This window comes from Scatophagus argus, chromosome 7 (genome assembly GCF_020382885.2).
Source record: "Scatophagus argus isolate fScaArg1 chromosome 7, fScaArg1.pri, whole genome shotgun sequence".
Taxonomy (NCBI): Eukaryota; Metazoa; Chordata; class Actinopteri; family Scatophagidae; genus Scatophagus; species Scatophagus argus.
In genome coordinates this window covers 4,658,786-4,683,239 of record NC_058499.1, presented here as the reverse complement: position 1 = coordinate 4,683,239, position 24,454 = coordinate 4,658,786, and the positions used below count along the sequence as shown (strand labels likewise).

At 43.0% G+C, this 24,454-nt stretch overlaps 2 protein-coding genes across 10 annotated transcripts in view; both read left to right on the top strand.

Moving 5' to 3' along the window:
- Window positions 1–18,880, top strand: part of LOC124061332 (unconventional myosin-IXAa-like) — a 122,813-nt gene extending 103,933 nt beyond the window's left edge. For 4 of the 9 annotated variants that reach the window (XM_046393026.1, XM_046393025.1, XM_046393029.1 and 1 more), the window contains 20 exons: window positions 218–1,378; window positions 1,602–1,689; window positions 2,155–2,355; window positions 3,618–3,715; window positions 4,018–4,121; window positions 4,317–4,537; window positions 5,664–5,780; window positions 5,912–6,100; window positions 6,362–6,409; window positions 6,502–6,613; window positions 7,666–7,727; window positions 8,133–8,325; window positions 8,848–8,976; window positions 9,109–9,214; window positions 9,509–9,640; window positions 10,205–10,328; window positions 11,621–11,674; window positions 13,109–13,311; window positions 14,317–14,453; window positions 15,346–18,879. In XM_046393026.1, coding sequence (XP_046248982.1) covers window positions 218–1,378; window positions 1,602–1,689; window positions 2,155–2,355; window positions 3,618–3,715; window positions 4,018–4,121; window positions 4,317–4,537; window positions 5,664–5,780; window positions 5,912–6,100; window positions 6,362–6,409; window positions 6,502–6,613; window positions 7,666–7,727; window positions 8,133–8,325; window positions 8,848–8,976; window positions 9,109–9,214; window positions 9,509–9,640; window positions 10,205–10,328; window positions 11,621–11,674; window positions 13,109–13,311; window positions 14,317–14,453; window positions 15,346–15,731 — 3,865 coding nt within the window. In that variant the 3' untranslated portion in view covers window positions 15,732–18,879. Of the gene's footprint in view, window positions 1–217; window positions 1,379–1,601; window positions 1,690–2,154; window positions 2,356–3,617; window positions 3,716–4,017; window positions 4,122–4,316; window positions 4,538–5,663; window positions 5,781–5,911; window positions 6,101–6,361; window positions 6,410–6,501; window positions 6,614–7,665; window positions 7,728–8,132; window positions 8,326–8,847; window positions 8,977–9,108; window positions 9,215–9,508; window positions 9,641–10,204; window positions 10,329–11,620; window positions 11,675–13,108; window positions 13,312–14,316; window positions 14,454–15,345 lie in introns of all 9 variants that reach the window. The other 5 variants (XM_046393028.1, XM_046393033.1, XM_046393027.1 and 2 more) reach the window with 4 other exon arrangements.
- Window positions 18,881–20,009: 1,129 nt separating this feature from the next.
- On the top strand, window positions 20,010–24,040 carry LOC124062492 (DNA polymerase III polC-type-like). The gene is made up of 3 exons (XM_046395287.1): window positions 20,010–20,435; window positions 20,603–20,645; window positions 23,105–24,040. Exons 2-3 carry the CDS (start codon window positions 20,603–20,605, stop codon window positions 23,641–23,643), a joined length of 582 nt encoding a protein of 193 aa, XP_046251243.1. The 5' UTR covers window positions 20,010–20,435; the 3' UTR covers window positions 23,644–24,040.
- Window positions 24,041–24,454: the final 414 nt, after the last annotated feature.

The window sequence follows — 24,454 nt, the reverse complement described above, 5'->3', positions numbered from 1 at the left end:
AAGTTCGCCTGGTTAACTGAAAAGATGAAAATTTGTCAGTTTTGTGTTCACGGTTGTTTCACACTAAGTTTTTGCAGGTTAAATAAAAATCTGTAAAAAACAAAAAGTATGGCGCATGTTTTCAGCACTTAATCTAACTTGTATGTGTGATATGCTCATTTCTGCCTGACACAGATGTTAACAACTCTTTTATGTGGCTCACTGATTATGTCTTTAGGTTCACTGAATTGAAGGAGCAACATGAGAGACTCAGTAGATGTCCACCGGATGAGATGGATCCAGGAGCCATGGAGGACCTCCCCTCGTCAGGACAGGAAAATTACGTCCAGGATGTCTCTGGAGAACTTTATGAAGACTCCAAGCCTGTTGCGTTAGACGTGCTAGAGACGGAAAAAGTGGAGCGAAGTAGGAGCATAGATGAGACGAGTCATAAGAACCGGTCCAAACGAGAGAGCAGACGAATGAGGGAGCTGGAGCAGGCTCAGTTCAGCTTGGAGCTTCTCAAGGTCCGAACCACCAGCATGGGAGGTCCTCTGCAAGAAGACTCCGTCCCAGATAGCAGCACCTGTCAACTGGAAGACCATCACAGACATTCACCCCGGGGATCTCCAGCTAGCCATGGAAGTTTTGAACTGCTAACTGTGGAAGACATGGAGACCGAAGGCTCTGGAAGTTTTGGTCCTCAGTCAGCTGCACCTCAAGAACACCAGAATGTGCTGGATATCGAACTTCATGAGGGGCTTAGAGATTCAAACTATAACGAAAAGCCTGCGATGGAGCTACTAAACAAGGCGGAGGTTCCGAGGGCAACGTTTTATATTGCTTCCGACCAAAGTCCACTTCATGAACCAAAATTTGAAAGCCCCAGGAAACCTTACAAAGAGCGAAGAGAGTCCACATCTCGAAGGCCTGTAGTGGTGTTGATCAGTATGCAGAAGGAGAGCCCTGTGGAGGAGAGGGAGCTGCTGGCAGCCCGAACCCTACAAAGAGATACGGAAACAGAAGCAACGCCATCCAGTTCTGAAATGACCCCCATCGCTGGCTTGGAAGTAGCATCAGAGGTAAATAAGCCTCATGGGACTGGTGTAGACTTACATTCATCCACCCATGGATCAAGTCCAGAATTACCAGGGGTTTGCTCCTCAGAGGTGGACATCCAGATCGTTCTCGAGCCAAAGGACAGTGTTCCCGCTGTTCTCCCCGCTCAGCAGGAGAGGAAGGCGATCCGGCCTGCACAGGAGGCTCCCAGCCCACTCCTGGACACCAAACCTCCAAAAGCTCAGAAGAAGAGCTCAGCGCAGACTGTGATTGTGAACATGGTGGAGAAACCCTCCAACACTGTGTTCTCCCCACCCAGACGCAAGCTGCCCTTCTCCAAGTGGGTGACTCATATCCTTCAGGTTTAATAAAGATGTTTTTTTAAGGTCTTTTTCATAGTTTCCAGTTGCAAAAACTCCCTCTTACAAACGACCACTTAAGCTGTCAGTTGAAGTAAAAACACAATAATCTGCCAGTGCTTGAGTTGAGAGGTCTTTCTGCTGAAGTGTAAAAGTACATTTTGGCCTCTTTTAAAACTTGTCATGTCCGGTTTTGTGTTGCAGGTCTGATAAGGATTTGGTGAACCAGGAAAGATCTCTGGCCATGTACAGAGACGACTCCAAATCTGCTGGATCCAGAAACAGAGGAGAGGTAGGACACACACACACACACACTCTTACACACTTACGCAGTGGCCTGTCGATGTGAGATTCACTGTAATTGGCCACATACGATCACTCATACATAAAATAAACTTAAAGAAGAAATTATAGTAGAATTTCTTAACTCAAAACTTAATTTAAGTGAAAAAGTGTTTTGTCACCAAATTACTTTTGCGTGATCCCTGGGCCTCTGAACAGCCTTGTTTTTTTTTCAGAAAATAATGTTTTGAAATACATGCTTCAGTGTGTACTTAATAAATATTCATTCTCGCACACACAGATTTATTTGTTGTGTTGTTTAATTGAGTGTCCGTAGCTACTTTTCATTCATTTTAGTCTTGTATACAGTAAGTCAAATCCAAGTTATTGTGCATGCACACACGCACACACACACACACACACACACACACACTCTAGCAGCTGACCTGATGTTCCTGTGGTTGCCTGGGAGCAGGTGGGTCGCCCCGGCCCCAAAAAGAAAGCACGAATGTCCCGGACGCGCTCCGACTTCCTCACCCGCTGTAACTCTGAGGGGGCGACTCAGTCGGACGACGACGACGAATACTACATCCCCGCCCACTCCCACACGCTGCCCCCCTCCCTGTCTCCCTCATGCATCCACCCTGAGGCTGACTGTCACAGTGACTCCGAGATGGTAAAACACCGGATCTCCGGAGGTCCCCTGACCTCCAAGCAGTCGACTGTTTCCTGTCCACTCAGGCTGCCTCCCCCCCACACCCCCACCCTCTTCTCGGGTGGACCAGGCCAAGCGGCAGGGGAGGAGCCTGTTAACACTAACACCAGCTTTCGTCGTGCTGTTCACTGCTGAACTGTTGGACTGTCTGACTGCAGTCCGTTTCTGCACTTCAGTCAAACACACCGGGAGGGAATGGCGTTGCACGTCGCTCTGTCGGCTGCTGTTTCGAAGCTCGGCCCGAGCTGAGTCGCCAAAGCTGTCACTTCTCTAGACTTCTCTCCTCTTCCCATTTCACAAGAAGTCTTTATCAAGGGATACTTCAACATTTTGGAGTTTAGTCTCATGTTTTTCCTTCAGTAAACACATGTCATGTGGCCACGCAGGGCTGAAACTAGCTAACTAGTTTAACCATTCATTTATTGATAATTCTTATGTATGAGCTTTTAGGTGATTAATCGACTGTCAGACATGTTAGCAACTTATTTTCTCTTTTTCAGGCAGTTGAATAACTGCCTCACTGCTTCTGCACTAGTTCTGTATGAAAGGTGTTTGTTAGGAGAAGCTGATTTCCTTTTTATTAGCATGTAACAGCTCACTGAAAGCAAATTACAGCTTCAGTTGATTAGTTTGCTGCTGTTTGTGCCTTAACAAATTAAACCATGAACATTATCAGTCAGTTATTGAGAAGAGAAGAAATCTCAATGCTTCAGTTGACTTGAAGGAATAATAAAAGGTTAAAACTCAAAAAGTATTAAGGTATCCCTGCTTCTATCTTTCCTTTTTTTCCAATAATGAACACAGATTTTCACAGTAAGGACTGACTGAAGATCTTGTCCGCTCGTATTTTGGTCTTCAGTAACTGAAATAAGGCATCACGCCTCGTGTTTCTCTGCACGCCGACTGCTGGTCCTGCATGCTGGAGTCGTTAAAACCCTCCGAGCCGAGTAACTTCTCGCTGACAACATCAGTCTTCTCACAGGATCTCACAAGCATGACTTCTGTTTCTGTCTCAGCATTACCTGCTCTACAATCTCTTTAGAGTCTGTAGATTTGTTATATCAGTACATTCAGTAGAACCAAGAGATGAATACTAAGTCACTTGAACTGACGAAGGTCGCCAAAAAGCAACGCGTCCTGAACAAGTTTAAAACCTGCCAGAAGCTGAATTAAATGTTAATAAAGATGTTTTCCTCTCCTGGTTGTTGTTCTCTGGTCTTCAGCCATCTCACAAAGACCAGAAGAAGATCCATAAGACCATGTCGTCAGGAGACCTGGGCAAGGTGGAAGTCCTCAGGAAGACCTCCAGTCAAGATGGAAGGTAGAATCACTGATTGCATGTTTTTAGGCAGAAAGTCCTCCTACTTCTGCAGTTTTAATGGCCAACATTACTGTGACTGAAGAAAACTGACACATTCAGGAGGTAAAATTTCTCTGTTTGTTGGGGAAAACGTGAAATTTTTGCTCATATTTTTGTTGTGCAGTCCTTTTGCAGTTTACTAGATTTATTTTACAACTGACAAAGAAATGCATTTCTTGAGGCACACCAATAAGCTAAAAGGTTTTCTTGGTGGATATCTCTGTGTGTGTGTGTGTGTGTGTGTGTGTGTGTTTGTGATGTAGCAGGATGAGAGGAAAGATGAGGTTCTGGAGTAAGACAAAGCACGGCGAGAAAAAGCTGTCAAGAGAGAAGCAGGCCAGCAAGAGCGACGCTGGAGAGTCACACGGTGAAAAGCAAAACACACAATGTGCCTTGGATTTATAGACACAGAAAACAGATGTTAGAATTTACTTTTGGTTCAGAGTATTATAGTTTTTTATGAAAATGTTAAGTATTTTAAATCTTACAAATAATTTTTAGTAATCCACTTTCTATCTACCTGTCGCCGCCTCCTTCTCCACCTTTGTGTCCATCTTCCCAGAAGGCCCTTCTCCTCCTCACAGTCCAGATTTGGAGGCCACCTCGTCCCGGGTGGTCAGGGACAGTAAGGAGAACAAGGAGCCGTCTCCTAAGATGAGGAGGCGCCGCAGTGTGAAGATCAGCAGCATCGCTCTGGAACCCGCCCAGTGGCAAAACGACGCGCTGCACATCCTCACCTCGGCCCACGACTACCGCAGCATGAACGACTTCCTCATGAAGAAGGTGAGAGGACGAACGCTGCACAGTGAGTTTGACCAGACCCACTGTCTTTGTGTTACATGAGAACCTCCCAGTCTTAAAGGGTCATTTCCCCCAAATTAGATGGATTTTGGTTTAATTTGTCTTGCTCTGTGAGATTGTGAGATTTCTGCTGCTATCCAAATACTATTTAGGTTGATTGGTCAGTGATCAACATCCTACTTCAGAGACCTTGAGACAGTGTTTGTGGCAAGATACGTTGCTGGTTATTTACTTATTTGTTTTCAGATGTAATTTCTCTAAGCTTCAAAAACAAGGATTCAAGAATACAAGGAACTTTATTGTCATACCAGCTCACACTCACATGTTTATGGTACGAAATTAGGACTTAGGAGCAATAAGTAGAATATAAAAATATAAAAATACGAGGTAAAAAGTTGAATACAATAGAAATATAAGCTAAATAAAAATAGAATATAAAAAGAATATAAAACTAAACATTTAAATAAGCTAAACATTTAAATAAAGAAGCCGGTTTTAGCATATAGCAGCATAAATATGCGTGTGCAAGTATGAGGTAGTCCAGAAAGTAGTCTTTAATATTGCACTTGTGGTATTGCACTTGCAGGATAAAGTGTTTTGTAGGATAAACACTCAGCTCTGTTGTATTGCAGTGGACAGATGAAAGCTGTGCTGTCTGATACTAAAAGAGTTGAGTCAGGAAATTAGTTTTTCTTGCTGGGAAATCTTAGGAATTAGGGTAACTGTTCAGGGAGTTTATTGGAAATCTTATACATACTTAAAGTTAATAAAACTGCAGCCATCTGAAATCATCTCAGGTTGAAGAAGTTGTGTTTTTAAATTATATGTTATTTTTAAAGGCTTGAGGCTGCCACAGACAGACACACAAGCAGACACGCTCCAGAGCCAGATTCAAAATAGTAAATTATTTTATTTTTTTTTATATTTCTGTGCTAAAATTGCTTGAGAAGATGCATTAACCACACGGGGAACTATCTAATTAGTTTAACAGTCCAGTTTTTAAAGAAAACTTTGCACCTCATTTTTTAACATCAAGTTTTCCCAGTAAGCGGCTGCTGAGCATCATCAGTTTTTGAGTCGCTGACTTGAAAATCATTTGTGCCTCCAGATTGCTGATCTGGAGTCTGAAGATGGTAAGAAGGACACCATGGTGGATGTCGTCTTCAAGAAAGCACTGAAGGAGTTCAGGATCAACATCTTCAACTCCTACTCCACCGCTCTGGCAGTGAGTCCTCGCTGCTCTTTGTTCATTGATGTTTTGTTGAATTTCAAGCAAGCTAGCAGTTAATGACACAACGAGCTGAGCTGAAGATCCTGTCAAATGCCTCCTTCCCTTTCCTTTGCGCTCACCACCAGATGGATGATGGCAAGAGTATCCGTTACAAGGATCTCTACGCCCTGTTCGAGCACATCCTGGAGAAATCCATGCGCGTGGAGCAGAGGGACTGGAGCGAATCACCGGTGAAGGTGTGGGTCAACACCTTCAAGGTCTTCCTGGACGAGTTTATGACCGAGTATAAGCCCATGGAGGGAACTATCGGCCGGGTAAGAAGGTCATAAACACAATAAGTTCCAAGAAATGTGTGCAGATGAAATAAAATATTTGTAATGACGTGTACTATCAAGTGCAGATTATCTTTGGGGGTCCATCATTCCTCTGCAGACCTTTATGCCACAAGAGTTGGTTGTTTTACCAGAGGGAAATGCAGCTAAATTTGAGCCTTAATCGCTCGGAGAGGCATATTTTACTGACTTACTGCACTTTGTGGTAGAAATAAAAACAGTAGCACATTTCTCTCTTTCCAGGCTCCTAAACGTGAGCGCAAGAAGTCGAGGAAGAAGGAAACAGACATTGTGAGTTGTAAATTTAACACCTTGTGTATGAATGCGGTGCCTTTGTGCAATAAAAAGCAGTGACTGAGCTGAGCTGACTGGTGTCTCCGCAGGTGGAAGAGCACAACGGCCACATCTTCAAGTCCACACAGTACAGCATCCCCACGTACTGTGAGTACTGCTCCTCCCTCATCTGGATGATGGACCGAGCCTGCGTCTGCAAACGTGAGGACTGCACACACACACACACACACACACACGTCTTACACTTGTGCTGTGTCTCAGTGTTTGTATTGATTTTAACCAGCCAGGAGCTGCAAAAATGAAGTCTGGCTGTGTGAAGTCATTCATCAGGCAGGTTTTTAAAACTTTCCTCCTGCATCATCAGCACCACAATACGTGGACCCAAGCTGGGAAAAACAAAACAAAACAAACTTCCTTCCACTGACCGTCAACAAATAATGCTGAGCTTGACTAACTGCTGACCCAGAGAGCTCATAAAGAAGCGTCTGACTCTGAGTGGTGCAGTACAGTACACAGGGGAGGAGACGATGAACGTCAAAGATAAATTTTTAATAATAATTCACTTTAGTATATCACACTGTAGAAGTTACAAATTAGAAAGCACATTGGGGAGCACAGTTCAACTGTGACAGATAAATAGTTCAGCACTCGGATTTGTATGAGTTTTACCTCAGATGACACGCAGTATTTGTCTCATTTTTATTTTTGTTTGCCTTTTATTTTTACACGTTTGAATCCACCATAAAAGGAGGTTGTAAATATCTGCAAGTCTGCCTGATATCTCTCTCTCTCTCTCACACACACACACACACACACACACACAGACACACAGTGATGTACACACACCACCAGCAGTTCCTAATGTTCCCCTAACTCATTTACCCGCAGACACTCACACCCATGTGTATAGTTTTCACTTCCAGCCACACAGTACATTACACTCCCTCCTACTGCTCTCAGCCACCCACGCACACACACACACACACACACACACACTAATCTCACACTCCTCCCTGAGATTCAGAAAAATTAGATTAGATCTCCCTCTCCTTTCATAAATCCATCTTCTATCCAGTTATAAGAACCATCTGCGCTTTCAGTAAGCAGGACGCATCACGTCCGAACTCTCCGCCGCAGCCTCACCGTCACCAGTCTGAGTCTTCGGGGTCGCGACTCACTGCAGCTGCCGTTGCCGCCGTGCAGAGGCTGGAGAAATGCCGTCAGTCTGATCTTGTTGTTCTGTCGTTCTGCAGTGTGTCGCTACGCCTGCCACAGGAAGTGCTGCTCCAAGATGACCACCAAGTGCAGTAAAAAGGTAGGAGGAGATTTTGTATTGTGCTTTTTGTTGTTGTTCACCGTGTTCAGGTTTTCTTGTCTCGGGACGCTGTGGTATCACGGTGGTCATGGATTTTACAGGACGTCGGTTTAATTGCAAGATTTGTTCCATTTCCATTTCCAGTTCCATTTTCCAATTAAAAGTTAAATTTGTGAGAATCAAAATGCTTTGCTCCTTTAAACACATTCATATCGATATCAATCAGGTGTGATCGGTAGCTGATGGTGGCTGGTGTTTACTAGTAATTTTATGGAGATATTGCTGTGTAATGCACATTACTAATTGAGTTTATTTACTGCATCATTTATTGTGAGGCTATACTTGTTACAGCAGCCACAGCAAAGGCTGCGTTCAATGACGTGTTTCTGCGTTTGTGTACGCAAGTACGATCCGGAGCTGTCGTCTCGGCAGTTTGGCGTCGAGTTGTCCCGTCTGACCAGCGAGGAGCGAACGGTCCCCCAGCTGGTGGAGAAACTCATCAACTACATCGAGATGCACGGCCTCTACACAGAGGGGATCTACAGGAAGTCGGGCTCCACCAATAAGATCAAAGAGCTCCGCCAGGGGTTGGACACAGGTGAGACGGACTGGGGAACGGAAAGTGTTTCATTTCATATTTGTGCTTTCACATGAATAAGGTCTGTTCCTAATTTATTCATTCTGTGGTTTTATTGTGAAAGCAGCGTTAGCTAATGATGATATTAGAAGTATAAATATTGATTTAAATTAACAGAGGCTGCAGTTAAAATCCCCTTCAAGCCTGTTCAGGCTGCTCAAATAATAAAATGCTACTATTACTACTTCTACCATTACTACTACAACTACTACTTCTACTACTATCACCACTACTTTTATCGTAACTTACATCTTCTTTTACTTCTTCGTGTACTACTACTTCTTCCACTTCTTTTTCCTCCTCTTCTACTACTACATTTGTATCTTCTCTTAATACCACCACCACTACTGTTCGTTCTTCTACCGGTTTTACTTTGTCCTCCCTTTCTTCTCCTTCTTCTTCTTTTTTCTTCTTCTGCTTCTTTTCACAACAAGAGAAAAATGGAGGACATTTAGTTCACCTGAGTGTATTTCTCTGTTCCAGACGTGAGCAGTGTGAACCTGGACGACTACAACATCCACGTCATTGCCAGCGTTCTCAAACAGTGGCTTCGTGACCTGCCCAGCCCGCTCATGACCTTTGAGCTGTACGAGGAGTTCCTCAGGGCCATGGGTGAGCTCACAGTTAGCCCCTTCAGTGACTCCTTTTTGCTGTTTGTCAGTCCAGAGGCTCCTCCAGCTGAGAGTCGGTTTCAGAAGGTTAAACGTTACTCGGTCTGATGCTGTGCGCTTGTTTTCTTTTCAGGTCAGCCAGACAAGCGGGAGGTGATACGAGGGGTGTATTCGGTGATCGACCAGCTCAGCAGGACACACCTCAGCACGCTGGAGCGCCTCATCTTCCATCTGGTCAGGTGGGTGACGAGATAATAATCAACATCATCTGTGCAGCCTCGGGCAAGTCGGCCTCTGTTTAACAACTGGGTTTTGAAATCAGAGCTGAATGATGTTTTTGCCTGTGAGCAAAGCGTCTGTGCAGTTCAATATTAATAAGGTTTCAGATTCTCTTTGTTTTTCTCTCGCTTGATTTATCAAACACGTTGGATTAGCTGTCTCGGTCACATGCCAGCGTGTTTGGTGGGAACGGGTGTTAAACTCTGTCAGGATCAGCATCAGGACTTACAGGTTTATGCTGTGGTGTGTTTCAGGATCGCCCTGCAGGAGGAGACTAACAGGATGTCTGCCAACGCCCTCGCCATCGTGTTCGCTCCCTGCATCCTTCGCTGCCCAGACACAATCGACCCGCTGCAGAGCGTCCAAGACATCAGCAAGACCACAGCGTAAGTCTACTGGCCTTCCATCTGTAGTTCCCAGAATTAGGTCATAAAACAGAAATGTTTTATTGATCCGATTGACTGCATACGGCACTTTGATGTTGTTAATTTTGAGCTCTGAGCCGTGTGCACCAGCACTTTTTTAAGCCTAATTACAACACCGTTGCTTTGTGTTTGCTACAAAATGGCTTCAGCACATAACTAGACCTTTCACACAGTTTAGCTGTCACTTTATATTTACAGGAACAGATGTCTGAACCAGCTGACAAAGCTAACATTAGCTTGCTAGAGTGCTTAAGAATAATTTATTGTTTTCTGCCCTAAAATTGCAAAGCTTTGTAAGTTAGGTCACAGCTTCTGAAGCTACACTGACTTCCTGTTTTCACAGTTGCAAACCCGTGGACCACACAACCCACAGACTTAGCACAGCCTATTAACTAATTTACATATTACTAAAGACTTTACTAGTTGAGTTTTAGTGGTGCAACTGATTTACTATCAGTTTGTACAACCCAATCATTTGTTCTACTCCTACGGATTTCTGTTTCTTAATGGATTTGTTCCCTGTAGGTGTGTGGAGCTGGTCATCAATGAGCAGATGAGCAAGTACAAAGCTCGTCTGAAGGACATCAGCAGTCTGGAGTTTGCTGAAAGCAAAGCCAAAAGCAGACTGACCCACATCAGGAAGTCCATGGTAAGATCAGACAGTCGCCCTGTAGGCTGGGCCCAAGTGACAAACTCGTTATGCTAAACGTGCTAGCATGTGTAATAAGCCTTACTGCCTGACATTGACATGAATGTTTTTGTTTTTTTTCCTCTTGTTCCCCTCACTCTTCATGTAAATGGTGACACAGCAGCTTTCAGCTCACCGTGAGCGGCTGCCATGGTTTTCACTAAGCCATGGCGGGAGTTCATTCCTCTGTGTTTCTTTACATCTTTCATCAACAGACTTTGCTGTGTATATTTCACACAAGCAGAAAGCTGACGGGGGGGTCTACCTTAAAAATGCTCTAACTCTGCATTTACTACATTGACATTTTTACTTTTAACAAACTGAAAGATAAAGATGTTGGGATGTGATCTTAAAAAAAAAAAGATGAGCTGAATTTTGCGAATCGAGGATACAACCTCCCTGTTGCCTCCCTTTTATAAGAACATTTCTAATTCTGTTATACCTCCTCATTCTTAATGTATGCTCCCAGGATTATCTTCTAACTTCAAAGAAAAACAACAGGAAAGAAAGAATGGAGTAGAAGGAGTGAAAATTAACTCACAATAGCCAGTTGTTAGCATAAGCCATCAGTAAATGCTATTGTTGATCATATGAGTCATTTAAATTCAATCATCCAGGAACAGCTGACGTTATTAAAAATCAGAGCAACTGAACATGATTACATGATTACTTTTCTTTTTACAACAATCTGAACTGCATAGCATTATGAACAGGAGAAAACAACTTCCCACTGTAGCTCAAAAGACTTACATTATACTTAAGGCATCACTTTGTATAACATCTTAATTCTACGTTTTAATAAGGAAAGGAATCACTGCACTCCCTAAGGAGCATCAAGCTGTGTGATATGTTTATTGGCAAGATGCTGCCAAAGTATTTGTGAGTCCCAAGACCCGTGAAATTGTGCACCACCCAGCTGTGTCTTAACTTTCCCATTGAACATGGTTTCAGTGATTTGCAGATCAAAAGATGTCTTCGTCACGGTTAAAACTTGGCCAAATTAGGTCAGAAGGTGATGTTTTTTAAACATCTGCAGAATTTCACCAACCATATTTTAACATGTAGTTAAGACAAAACTGTGACTTAAACAGCATTCATTTTCCAGCCTGATTTAGCTCAGGTTTCACCGAGATGTTTAAGCATCTTTTGACATACAAATCTCCAAACCATGTTTACTTGATTACAGTCGCCACTCCCTAATCGTAATCTGTCCTTCCTTCCTTCCTCCCCCCCACCCCCACCCCTCCTTCCAGAAACCTGTACTAATTGCTGTTAGGTTTATGAGCATAACCCGCACTGCCACCCCGGTATGTATGCCCCCGCCACTCCATGTGCCCGCCCACCGCCAGTCCTGTCCTGTCCTCCAGTCTATTTGATCCGTCCACTCATGTTTTCTGTTGCCTCCAGTCATAGTACTTGTCATGTTTGTCTGTAAGCTAAATCTCTTTTAGCTGTCTGACCTTCTGTTTGTGTATTTGTTAACTGTTTTGTTAAAATTTGGCCAGTCGACAAGTGTTGTTGCTCAACACTGTTCAGAGATCTTTCAAAAATCAGTCTGATTGTATTTAAGCTTATGAGAAAATGACCCTCCTTAACCTTTCCTTATGATTTTATGGTCTCATTCACTAGTTTGAAGGCTTTTTCAATATTAAACGATGTTCATTTGGTAATTGTCCCTTTAAAATAGACAGTAAAGCAGGATATGCTTGGGGCACTACCGCAGCATGTCCTCAGGTTCTTAGTCAGATCCAGTCCGAATAGAAGTATAGCAATGCATATCCCTCACAGCTCCACCATCTTGTCGGCTTCAGGAAACCAAGATGGTGATGGTCATAGAGGCTTGATAACGCCACAAACAAATGGGTGACGAAACGGTGGGTTTACATTTGTGGACCAATACAGGTCTTTGTTTCTCGTTTGTGAGTAAGATTAGTCAAACTAGGTGACCGCTGTATCGAGGAGTCCAGTGTGGCTGCTGCAGTAACGGCTGTCTTGTCTTTGGTTGATGTTCATGTTCACGGTGAGAGCTCTGAGGCAGCAGCACTCTGACTTCAGCTCCACTGACTGCTCTCTGCTTTCTGTTTCTGCTTCACAACTTATTAACACGCAGCCTAACACAGCTAAACTTAAGGTAATGCCTACCTGTCTGTGCGTGTGTGTGTGTATGTGAATGTGTATTCCTGTAGGTTTGGGATCAAAAATCTGTTTACACATCATCGTCAACACATACAGTCTGTTCACATTGTTAGGACCCGCCTTGCTTATGGGGACAAAATGCCCCACAATGTAAATCATTAAATATTAAGGCTTGCTTTAAGTTTAGGTTGGGGCTTAGTGTTAGTGTTAAGGTAAGAGTTCGGATTAGGCAAGTGATGTTTATTGTTATGGTTAGGTGGTAGTTAAGCCTGCTGGAAATGAATGTAAGTCTGTGTCCCCAAAAGTGATGAAAACAAGACTGTGTGTGTGTGTGTGTGTGCGAGCGTGTGCGTGTGTGTGTATAGCAGTGTGTGTGCCGATCAGCAGATCTCATCGTTTCCCAGCAGTGATGTTGTGAACTGTGGTCAATACATCCTCTGTATATTCCGTGTGTCGTCAAAACATTGAGCCGCTGCCTGTGCGCCATCACTGTCACCGTCAATAAATAAAAAGCTGGTGATTATTATTATTTTTTTAGTTATTATAACTGTTCAGCCTCCACTAACACACCCTCTTGCTTTGGGATTTTGTGTGTGAACTTTCAGAGCAAAGGCCGTGTTCGGCAAAGCAGCACCCACACGCCCTCGCCTCCTCTCAGCCCCAGGGCGCCCCCTGTGGTGGATGGAGAGAGTGCAGGAGGGGGAGGAGATGAAGCAGCAGAGGCCGGGCTGAATGAGCAGCAGCAGCTGGCGATGCAGCGGGAGGAGCAAATCCTCACCGAGCAGATTGAGAATCTGCAGAAAGAGAAGTATGATGTCTCTCTCAGATGCAGTAAGACGTGTTTTGTTGAATGTGTAACATGAAGTGAGTGCAAAAACTAACAAAGCATGATTTGATTAAAGCTCATATCTCTACACAAACCAGCTGTGGTGAAATTAAGTACATCAGTACAAATTTGATGTACTTCTCTTTTCTTTATCGCCTTATACTGCTACTACATTTCAGATGGAAGCTGGAAATCGTACTTTTACTTCTCTACAGTTATTTCATAGCTTTGTTTTCAAGATACTTTACAGTTTAAGACATAAATTATTTTTTTAATAATCACTTGAGTTGTTCTAACTTCCCAGTTGTGAAGATTTTCTATCAATTCCTATCCTGTTGATTACCTTTATAATTTTCATTTGTTTGGAATCATTTTGAGTTGTGGACTGTTGACTGGACAAAACAAACGTTGTGGATGCATTTCTCACCATTTTATACATTTTTACAACACAAAACACGTAATTAAAAACTAGCTTCACCTCAAGCAGCTACATTAGTAAGGAATATTGATTATACTTACGTACGTTTACTTTAGTAACATTTTCAATGCAAGGCTTTTACTTGTAACAGCAGTATTTTGTTACAGTGTGGCATCAGTATTCTTACTTAAATAAAGAATGAGAATATTTCCTCCACCACCGACACATTTCATGTCGTAACCGTTGGGCCAAACATCCAGTTTAAAAGAGTCACTATCTCTCTCCATCTCTGCCAACCGCAAAGTTGCAGCACCGCTTGCAAAACCATTGCTGTGATCCCTTCAGGGACACACAAACACAACATGTGACCTCTCTCGTCAGGTCAAAATGTACATCTTTTAGTGGGGATTGCTAGTAGGCGGGAAGGGGGGAGTTCAAGGTCAGTATGTAATACTAGTTTTGAAAATCACACAGTACTTTCCGACTGTTCAAATGTCTGTAAATTGATTTAGATAAAGCAGCTCCGGTCGGGCTTGTAACCTGTCAGGTGTGTGTGTTTGTGTCGACAGGGAGGATCTGACTTATGAGATGTTGATCTTGGAGCCGCGAGCGTCCGACGACGAGACTCCTGAATCTGAAGCCTCCATCGGCACAGCGGACAGCTCAGAGAACATCACCATGGAGGGAGCCACCTCGGACCCCTCTGGTACGGGTGTGTGTGTGTGTGTGTGTGTGTGTGTAAAGAATGAAGACCACATCTATAATGCCTTATGGGGGATTCATTCATAGTGTATTATAAAATGATTTAGAACCGTACTCAGTCATAAAACACCATAGATGTTATGTTATGAATTATTAAGTGTCTTTTGGATGCTCTTGACTAGTTCTAAACTAGAGGTAGACAAATGAGGTTTCTAATGCATTAAGACTACTAGTATCTTAAGAGCATCATGAAGCATTGTGTATGTTTATGCATGTAGTTATAGAGCATTATGAATGCATTAGAATTGTGTTACTGAGTGTTACAGAATAAATTGCTCACTTACGCTGTTTGCCAAATTAGCTTTGAGCTGTTCATCCCCTGACACAAACACACGGATGAACAGCACTGATGGAGTGTGTGACATGAGACAAATTTGTGTTTGTCTCTTTTATTCTGGAGAGGTATTCCATGTTAGTGAGCTAAGAGCAGGGGGTGAACAGGAAATGATGGGGGGAGGGGGGAACGACAACATGGAGCAAAAACTTCAAGAGCACAACCATGAGTTCATAAAACCAGAGACAAGTTACACTGATCCAGGATCAGCATGTCACTTAACCTTCCGCTGTTGAAGGCCTGGACCCTGTAAGTGGCACCACAGACCTGCTCCCGACATGTAGGAGGTTTATGTTTGCAGCTTTGAGGCACAGATACTTTGGCTTCTTTCCAAACTGAGGTGTCCTGAGTTTGGAGTCTGTCTTCAGTTGGACATGTCCATATTGAATATTGTCTTCATGATTTTAACGTGTCTTTAATCGGTTGCTTTGGTAGGATTTGGTAGGAGCTGTATGATGTGTTTGTAACGCCTGTCTGCGGGTGATGCGCCCTCTCCCCACAGAGCACGGCACTTATCGCTCCAGAAGGTCGGAGGCAAAGTGCAGACGAGCTTTGCGTCGTCAGCCCGACTCCCAGGACTCTGCAGACTCCACCTCCATTTCGTCCTCCTACCACCCCTCCTCCTCTCTCTCGTCCAACGCCTCCGGCTCTCCCTCCCCTCACTACCGGTTCCGCTCCTCCTCCTCGGGGCCCCTGCTCACTTCTTGTGGTTTGGGGACGCCGTTGGCTGAGGCGGAGGGGGGCCAAAGGGCTGGCAAGACCCGCCACAGGCTCAGGCTCAGCCGCAGCTCGCCACGCGAGCCCTCGGGAGGCCACCGGAGGGAGTCGGACTTCAGCTCGGGGCCACAGCAGCTGGTTCTGTATGGCAGCAACGAGTTCATGGTGTGAAGCCGAGGAGGGAAAGAACGCCGGCCGCCGCCTGTTCGAGTGTAGGAGGGTGTCCGAGAAAGGGAGGAGGGAGAGTCCAGGGCTGAACGAGGCTGGTCACGGGGCGAGGTCTATGCCCCATGTCGCCTGCTGCCCCTCCTCAGTGCCCAACCCCCTCCTCCCCCTGGTCCAGTCAAAGCAGAAAAGTGTGGGAATAAGAAAAGAGAGGGCTGAGGGACAAAATGATAAATGGTCGAAGAACAGAGGACTGATGTGAACAGAGTGAAGTGAAAAGACACGGTCAGCCGTGTTTGATCTCAGTGCTGTTCGACCCCTGCTGGAGCACCAGGGGTCAGTTGGGAAGGGGAACTGAAGGAAGGACGGGTGGTGAGACACATGGAGAAAACCCACACCTGCAAAGCCAAATCTTATAGTGCCCCACCTTTATTTTTTAGCATGTGGGCAGGTGGTTAAAGCCACCCAGAAGAAATACATGTAGCCATACTGACTGAACTGGCGGACACTTTGTCTGTAACCAGCGCCAAGCTAAGTTTGCTTTTCACGTTTACACGGGACACTCCAGCCAAGAGGCTGCATGCTACTCCATCACACTTTTTCCTACGTCTGTTTGAAGAGACTGTACAGAAATATGTTACGGCTGTATGTTACATTAATATTGTTATTATTATTGTTGTCATTATTATTATTATAATTATAATTATTATTATGTTACAGAGGAAAAAGTGTACATAGAAAGAAACTCAGTGCTGCTCCTGGGTCAGTCATTGTGGATTAGTCACTCTTTCCTGTTCCTCTATTTTTGCAAACAAACATTTCCGGAATTCAGGTTCCACTTTTGTTTCTGTGCTGGTTTCGCTGGGTTTTTCCTCTTTTCCCTTTTCAGTGCGAACGGAGCCGGTTTTGGGTGTCGTCGACTTATACTCTTGGAAAATCAGCTGGAGGAAAAGCTGTGTGTCTGTGCTCACTGTGATACGTCTCTGGTGTCAAACGTCAGTCAGCCGTCAGTGTGTTGTGTTTGCCTTTCCCTGCAGGCTTTTTGTTTTTCCTTCTGTTCTTGTTCAGAAACATCAGTGTTACTACATCAGGACTTGAATTTTTTATATATATCTATATATATAAATATTATTGCTGTATTATAGGTGTTGTTGTTATTGATATCAAAGATGTCATGTTTTTGTTCTCGGCACAGATTCACGGTTTATTTTTTGTTCAGGTGAAAGCCATTTTCCCCTCCCGTCTGGATGAGTGTCATGTGCGTGTGCATGTCTGAATGAATGAATAATTCCTGCCATCAGCTCCCACTTTGTGCATACGAGTCCCCCCCCCCTCCAAACCTAAAAGTGTAAAGGTGACCAACCGTCAAGTGACACTAAAACTAACTCGGTCACAGAAATGTTTCATTTGTCTGAGTTGCGTTGCACCTGTGGGGAAACTCTTGCGCTCACCCACACTTTCAAACCGTCCACAATGTCCTCTGAGCCATCCAGTATCTTCTTCTTTTTCTTCTTCTTCTTCTTCTCTCCCAACATAGTATCAGCTCTTCCATCCTTTTCTCTCCGGCTGTGGCTGTGAAAAGTAGCATTTAATCTGCCTGTTAACCGTTACAAAAACGAGTAGCATCTAAGACCGTCCACGTGTTATCTGCATACTCTTTCTCTCTTTCCGTCTCTGTCCATACAGCATCGAGACAGTCAGTGTGATATTCGGTTTTATGGGCCCACTGAATAGCTTAACAGCAGCGATGTCTCCGTGCTTTAGCCGCAGTATCTCTTCTCGCTTGCTGCGTCTGCGGTCGGATACTTTTGGGGAAACAGTAGTTTCCTTTTCACCGACACAATCAGTGTTAATCGACTTAATCCTGGAGCTGGGAGTCTCGGTAAAGACTGTGCCCATCTCGGTTTTTTTATGCAGGTGTCGAGACTTGCGATGTGCTGTCTTTTTACAACATAAACTGTAGACTTGTTTAGAAAAAAACAAACAAACAAACAAAAAAACAAAACAGTTTCAAAGGTGAGCTGAAAAGGACAAATCTGATTCCAGGTCAAATATCTTTTGAGCTGATATTTGATTAGATGGTCTTTGTACATGTCCAGGCTGTCAATATGGCGTTCAGCAACAAAAAAAGAAAAAGAAAAAAAAAATAGAATTTAAAAAAGTGAATGTACCTGTCACTGGAAGGCATGCTCTGCTTTTTCTGGTTGTTTTTGTTCCTCTTTTATACACAGTGTATGTACTATTTATGATCATGCTTTTGGGGTGTACATTGGTTTAAAAGAATCTGTTATAAAAGGTGTTATAAAAGGATATATTATCCTGTGTACGGTCCATTATCTACTATTATTCACAGCAACATTTTAACAGGCCACACTCGGTCTGTCATGTTTGTGGAAAAAAAAGAAAAAAGAAAAGAAAACGCGTGTCTCTTTGTCTGCGCCACTCTGGACATGGTGATGTATAAGGTGCAATTTGTGTTATATTTCTTTTTTGTTTTTTTAATGATACAAACATGTCTATGGTTGTAAGGAAAAAAAAGACTTTATGGGGAAATTCATCTGCTTATTAAAAAAGCAAAACTGCAGCCAAACACAGATGAGTTGAGTAATATTTCGAAATCCAGAGAGAAATGTGTGTTTTATTTTTCCGTTTCCGACACCTTAGGACCGCATCACACGTTTGTGTTTCTCTTCACTGTAACATGTACAGGTTTAGTTAAAATACTTTACATCCTGCGTTGTTTCTGTTCATGTTCACAAGCTGGCAGTCTGCTATTTCTCTGACTCTGCTGGGAAATTGCTGCATTTCTTTGCGTTGTACCGCCACTAACTGCTCATGGGTGGATTTGCGTGGAACTGTTGACAGGAACGTGAGCGTACAGTCGCACGAGCTTTGCCTCGTAGCACGACTTGTGGTCAGAAACTCCACAGAGTGTCTTGAATCAGCCACCGATGAGGCCTGTGGCTCACAGTGGTTGTTTTGTCTCATCTCGGACGCGGCGGATGTTGCTGAGAACAGGTTTCTGTGCAGGCCTAATCATGCCCAAACCGGTCCATGAAAATCCGCTGCATACCTGTAATATGTGTAAGAGTCCATGGACAAGCACATCTCCATATTTGTGGTTAGGACAGTCATCGTTAATGTTATCAATTACCAGTGCCTTGTTTTTTTGTTTTATTCTTGTTTTTTTTTTAAAAAATATGATTAATCACAACGTCAGCTGTGAAAACCACCTGTTTCAGTTCTCAGTCTGTCAGTATCACAGTCCTTACCTTTATTTTAAATTTGCCGTATTTTTACAGCACTTTTCTCTTCTACAGACCACTTTTTATGAGCTTTCATTCACACACACACACACACACACACACACACACACACACACACACACACACACACACATTCACTCGCTCATCAGGAGCGATAACCTCACACACCTCGTTCACACTCACACACAGATAGAAGAGCCATCAGTTGGGGGTTCAGCTGCCATTTGACATGTAGTAGACTGCAGAGGCCGGGGATCGAACCCCTGACCTTCCGGTTGTTGGGATTAGATTTAAGCTTCAACTTGACCGTTTCACACGGTGTGCTTGCGTAAAAACTCGCTAACGCAGGTTGTAAAAATTCTTGAAATCTGACGTCAACTAAAATTGGCGGCGATTTGATTTGAACAATCAAAGCGCGAAGTGGGGCGGAATGGCAGACTTTGTCACATGTAAGCGTTATAGTAAAAGTAGGCTAGGATTTATTGAGGGATTGTAAAACCTCTCAATTGCTGCACAGGCAAAACTGCCAGCTTTTATATACATTTATTAGCACTGGTGGAAGAAGTACACGGATCATAGGGTAAAAATACCCTTTTACAAGTACCTGAGTGAAAGTAAAGATACATCCATCAAAATACAGGTGTACCTGAAGTACGAAAAATAAAAAATACAGTATATGACAGCGTTAGATTAGCGCATAAGAAGTGATGGTTTAATTTGTGGACACGCTGTAAATATGAGCTTCCAACATGTTGCGCAGAAAAAGTGTGAATTGGCATTGAAATACTCTGGTAAATGCAAATACCTCAGAAAGTACAGGACTTGAGTATACTATATACTACTATACTATACCGAGTTAAAATGTATTTTTATTGGGGGAGTAGCTTCAAAGACTCGGAGTGACATCTCATATATTATTATTAATGTGTGTATTTATTTTCTGATGTTGACATTTATTTACTGGCCTGTTATTTATTTGTTTACTGTGATAGCCGGAAGCATTTGTGTTTAACGTCGCATGAATTGATTTTCTTTCCAGACTGGAGACTTTTTAATTCTCGGAAGTGGTCCTCACGATAGTTACCATAACAAAAGGCCTCCAGTGAGCCGCCGGGTCAGAAACGAAACCAACAGAGCAGAACAGCGAAGAAGATTCCGCTGAAAACGTCGTTTTGTTTTGTTTTGTTTTGTGGCTGCGACCCGTCGAAAGACACAAAGTCACGGCAGCACAGCTGAGCAGGGAGGCGATTCGCCAGCAGATTGAAACACCCCGCTTTCCTTTCCACCGAAGTGAAAGTGAAGTTAATTCGGGGTAGCGTGTGAAGCTTTTGAAATGTCGTGGCAGTGACTGACTTGTTGCTCGCCGCCGGATGCGTTCAGGTTGTTCCAGCTGACTTCACATCTGGCGCACAGCTCGCTTTGGTACCGCTTCTAACTGTCCACGGTGAGTTACTGCTTTCCCCCACTTTCCTCGGTTTATTGGCTAAGAAATGTTTTTTCTTCCCTTAAAGAGTAAAACTAACTGTTGAGTGTTATTTGTAATGTTTTGTCACGCATGTCAGACATGTCAGAGGATGTAAGAGCTCATGTTCATTTTATTTAATCCCGCAGATGTCTACCATCATTTTCTTTGACCTGGAGACCACCGGATTAGGTAAAATTAACTTTAATTAACTGTTTGCTTTTTAATATTTGACAAGTCACAGTGTGATCAGTCAAAGTTAATTTTTTTTTTTTTGTTATTATTCTAAAATTATTTTTTTATTTTTAATTATTTTTACTTGTTGCTGTAAGAAGTACTCAGATATTTTTGTTAAGTAAAAGTACTGCATTCAAAGTCTCAAAAAGTACCAAAAGTAAAAGATTATAAAGTTGCCCACTTCAGATAAAATACATCACCTGAGTACGATTAGTGATACTTAATCATCTCCTGTGTTGTTAAAGGTGGGGCTAATTTTAGTTTCTCAGTATACTGCTGTGTAGTTCAATCCATGTGAATATATCACAAGTTATTAGTTCTGCCATAATAATCAGAATCTGCAAAGTAAAAAGAACAATATCTGAAATGTATTGGAGTAGTGGTAGTACAAAGTAGCATAAAATGGAAATACTCAAGTACAGTTAGGTACCATTGGCGACTTGAGTAAATGTGCTTTCCACCACTTATGTTAAAATAAAGAGTCATGTCTTGTTCAGTCAACCAAAACTGATCATTAATAACATCAATCAATAACATCATCACATGGACCATTCCTTATCGATCCCGCCTGAAGCCTCCACCTGTCGACAGGTGAGCGTTAGAGAGTTATTCCTCCCTCCTGTCTATGGAGCCCTTAGGTCTCTCTGTCACTGTGCTGCAGGTCTTGCTGGGGCAGGTTGCCTCAAGGCTAACTCGTCAGAGGGGAATAATAACGTTCCCTCGTTACCTGTGTCGCTCACAGGTGCACTCTGTTCCCTTCCGGAGTGCATTGTGCAGGCCACCGTTTGGGTGGCCATCTCTCACTGAGTCGCCAACAGTCACAGTGTATAGACTGAATGTGCCTTATGACCTCACCACGTCTCGTAGCGGGAGACGCTGATATCTCTGACGTGGACAGATGTGTATAATGGTGATATATGGTGAAGGGCTGAGTTCGGGATGTATGTACCTGAACCGGGAGAGTAGACTTTAAGAACTAGCGTTACAATGCACTGAGTGACATCAGCTCTATGTTAACACTATTTCTCCTTGTCCGAGTGTCATTAAACGAGTCTCCTTTTCCCATCAGAGGTTCTTCCACAGTGAGCATCAGATGGAGTCTTTATGTTACAAGAAAGATAAGACTGAGTTACAGTTTCCACAAAATCCGATTTATGGATATGATGTCTGTCTCTTCTATCTCTAGCTTGGTTAAACAGTATCACTAGACTTTGAGCCAATAACGTTACACAACACAGGACACACCTGTGCCAACCACAAAGCAGCCGCTAACATTCTTCCTGTGGCTGCCACAGGAGGCCTCTGCTACACAACAGACTCTAATTCAAGTTCCCACATGCAAATTTAATTATTGTCCAAGTAGTAAATATCCTAAAATATTAAATACAAAACCCTGTGAGCTTTGCCAGATTCTTCTGTGTTTTCTTTAACATCTGTTAAAGACCAAAAGATTAAGTGATTAAAACAGAAAATAAGGCAGGAAATTAACCGATAGTGGAAACAATCATTAGTTGTGGCCATTGACAATGGATGACATGAGAGCTCCCCAAAAGGGAATCCAGAACACCTGAATCGCCCCCTGCTGGCTGGCTGCAGTGCAGCTCATAAACCTCTCCGCCACCATGTTAGCAGATGGGACTTGGACCAAACAAAAAAAACCCAAAATAAACATCAAATAAAATTTTCCCAAAGATGGTTTCTGTCATTTCAGGTAGCTGTTATCACACTTTCTGATAAGGTTTTAATTAGTTATTTGATGTTATAGAAATGGCCTGAGATGTCAACTTGATCCTGTTTTGGCTTCACTTTTGTACAGTGGGAAGAAGTGGGAATGCGTCATTCATCTTTATATATCGTTAAACAGTATATGTCAATGGTTGCAGCGCTGGTTGTTTAGTGTCAGTGAAAATTTCCCTTCCTGTCAAAGGAGGTGGGTCTAACTTTAACTTTTCAAGAAACTGAAACTAGAAGCTGAGATTTCGTTAAAGGAAAGTTTCATTAAGAATGAATTTATACCTTGGAGACTGCTGATACCGTGGCCCAATTGAAAATTATTTGTCATTAGTTTCTTACACAACTCAGTTTTGAACCTTATCTGTTTTCTGGCTACATGAGAAGACTGATACCTCTCTTGTGAAGCCAGTTAGCCTAGCTTAGCAAAAAGAAAGGAAACAAGGGGATGCTGCAAGCCTGGACCTGGACAAAATCCAGGGCTCCCAGCCCACAAATAGTCTAGCATGTAACCGCTTGTCAAACCACAAATTGTTATTTTTACACTTTGGTTCTTTTGTGTATTATACATCATGCTGTCAGTGGATGTCTGTGAAAATGACTGATAAAGACAATGGCTTAATAATTTTGAATATTGGAACCAATATTTATTCATATTTTCTTGATCTCTTCCCTACTCTCAGACACTGCAAGGTGTGACATCATCCAGTTGGCGGCCATCTGTGGAAACAGGGTCTTTAATGCCTACACTGTCCCCAGCCAGGCCCTCAGTAAGAGCGCCACAGAAATCACAGGCTTCACTGTCCATGGTGGCGACCTGTATCTCCAGGGAGTACCGGTGGAAACCACCTCCCTTTATAATCTTCTTACCTCCTTCATTGCCTTCCTTAAATCCTTCCACCATCCCGTACTGCTGGTGGCCCACAATGCAAGGTATTTTGATGCGCCAGTGCTCACCAGGGTGCTGCGAGAGCTTGCCCTCCAGAGGGAGTTCCAGCAGGTGGTATCAGGGTTTCTGGATACCTTTCTGCTGAGCAAGAATGTCTATCCTGGTCTGAGAAGTTATTCTCAGACCCAACTGGTCCTCCATTTCCTGGGAAAGACCTACACGGCTCATCATGCTGAGGAGGATGCCAGGATGCTGCAGGAGCTGTTCATCGCTTGGAGTCCTAGCAAACGGGATATCTCCAGATTTACCTACAGGACAAACTTTCCATTTTAAAAAAACAAAGCTACAGAAAAAAAAGAGAAACCAATCTGACCATGGAAAGATTTTTCTTTTCTTTAAAAAATATTTTAAAGAAAATGAAGAAACGTTAATTTTAAAAAATGAACATTTCTTTTGCAGTTTTGTTCTCATGATGTACCCTCAGGGGCTTGAACAGGCTGATTCAGAAAAAAAGAAAGATATGTGTATTTAATTTCTTGTGACCGGAAACAATAATGCATGTTGCACCCCAAACTCATAAATATTTTCACTCTGTATGGTGATTTATTTTCATTCATTTTGTCATCCTGCTATATTGTAACATGTCTCATACTTACAACTGCTGTCTGTTTTCCATTGAACTGTAATACAATTTTCCCACAAGAACCATTAAATTTCCATTTGAATTCTATTTGTTGTATAATTAGTTGGTTTTTAAATCATCTTCCACAAATCTTCCAGTCAGAAAAGATTTCCTCGGAACAACCTCAACTGACTAGCATGCAATGCTATAAGCTTTACTCTTGACTGACCTACACTGCTGTAATGGGCTACTGGATGCTTGAACTTCCCGCGGGATCAATAAAGTATCTATCTATCTTTATTTTTAGCATTTCTGTTCTCATTATTTTCATTACCTGCTCTACCTTATAGTAGTGTCAAATGTCAAATGACCTGCTGCAAATATAGAAGATTTTGTAAGGGTTCATAGCAAAGCCTTTTTGGAAGTGGAGGAGCTCATTTAGAATGACACAGACAGAGAGAGAAATGAGCTGCAGAGGACCCTTCAGAGTATTTGGCTGACCCCCTTGAACTATATGTGGTT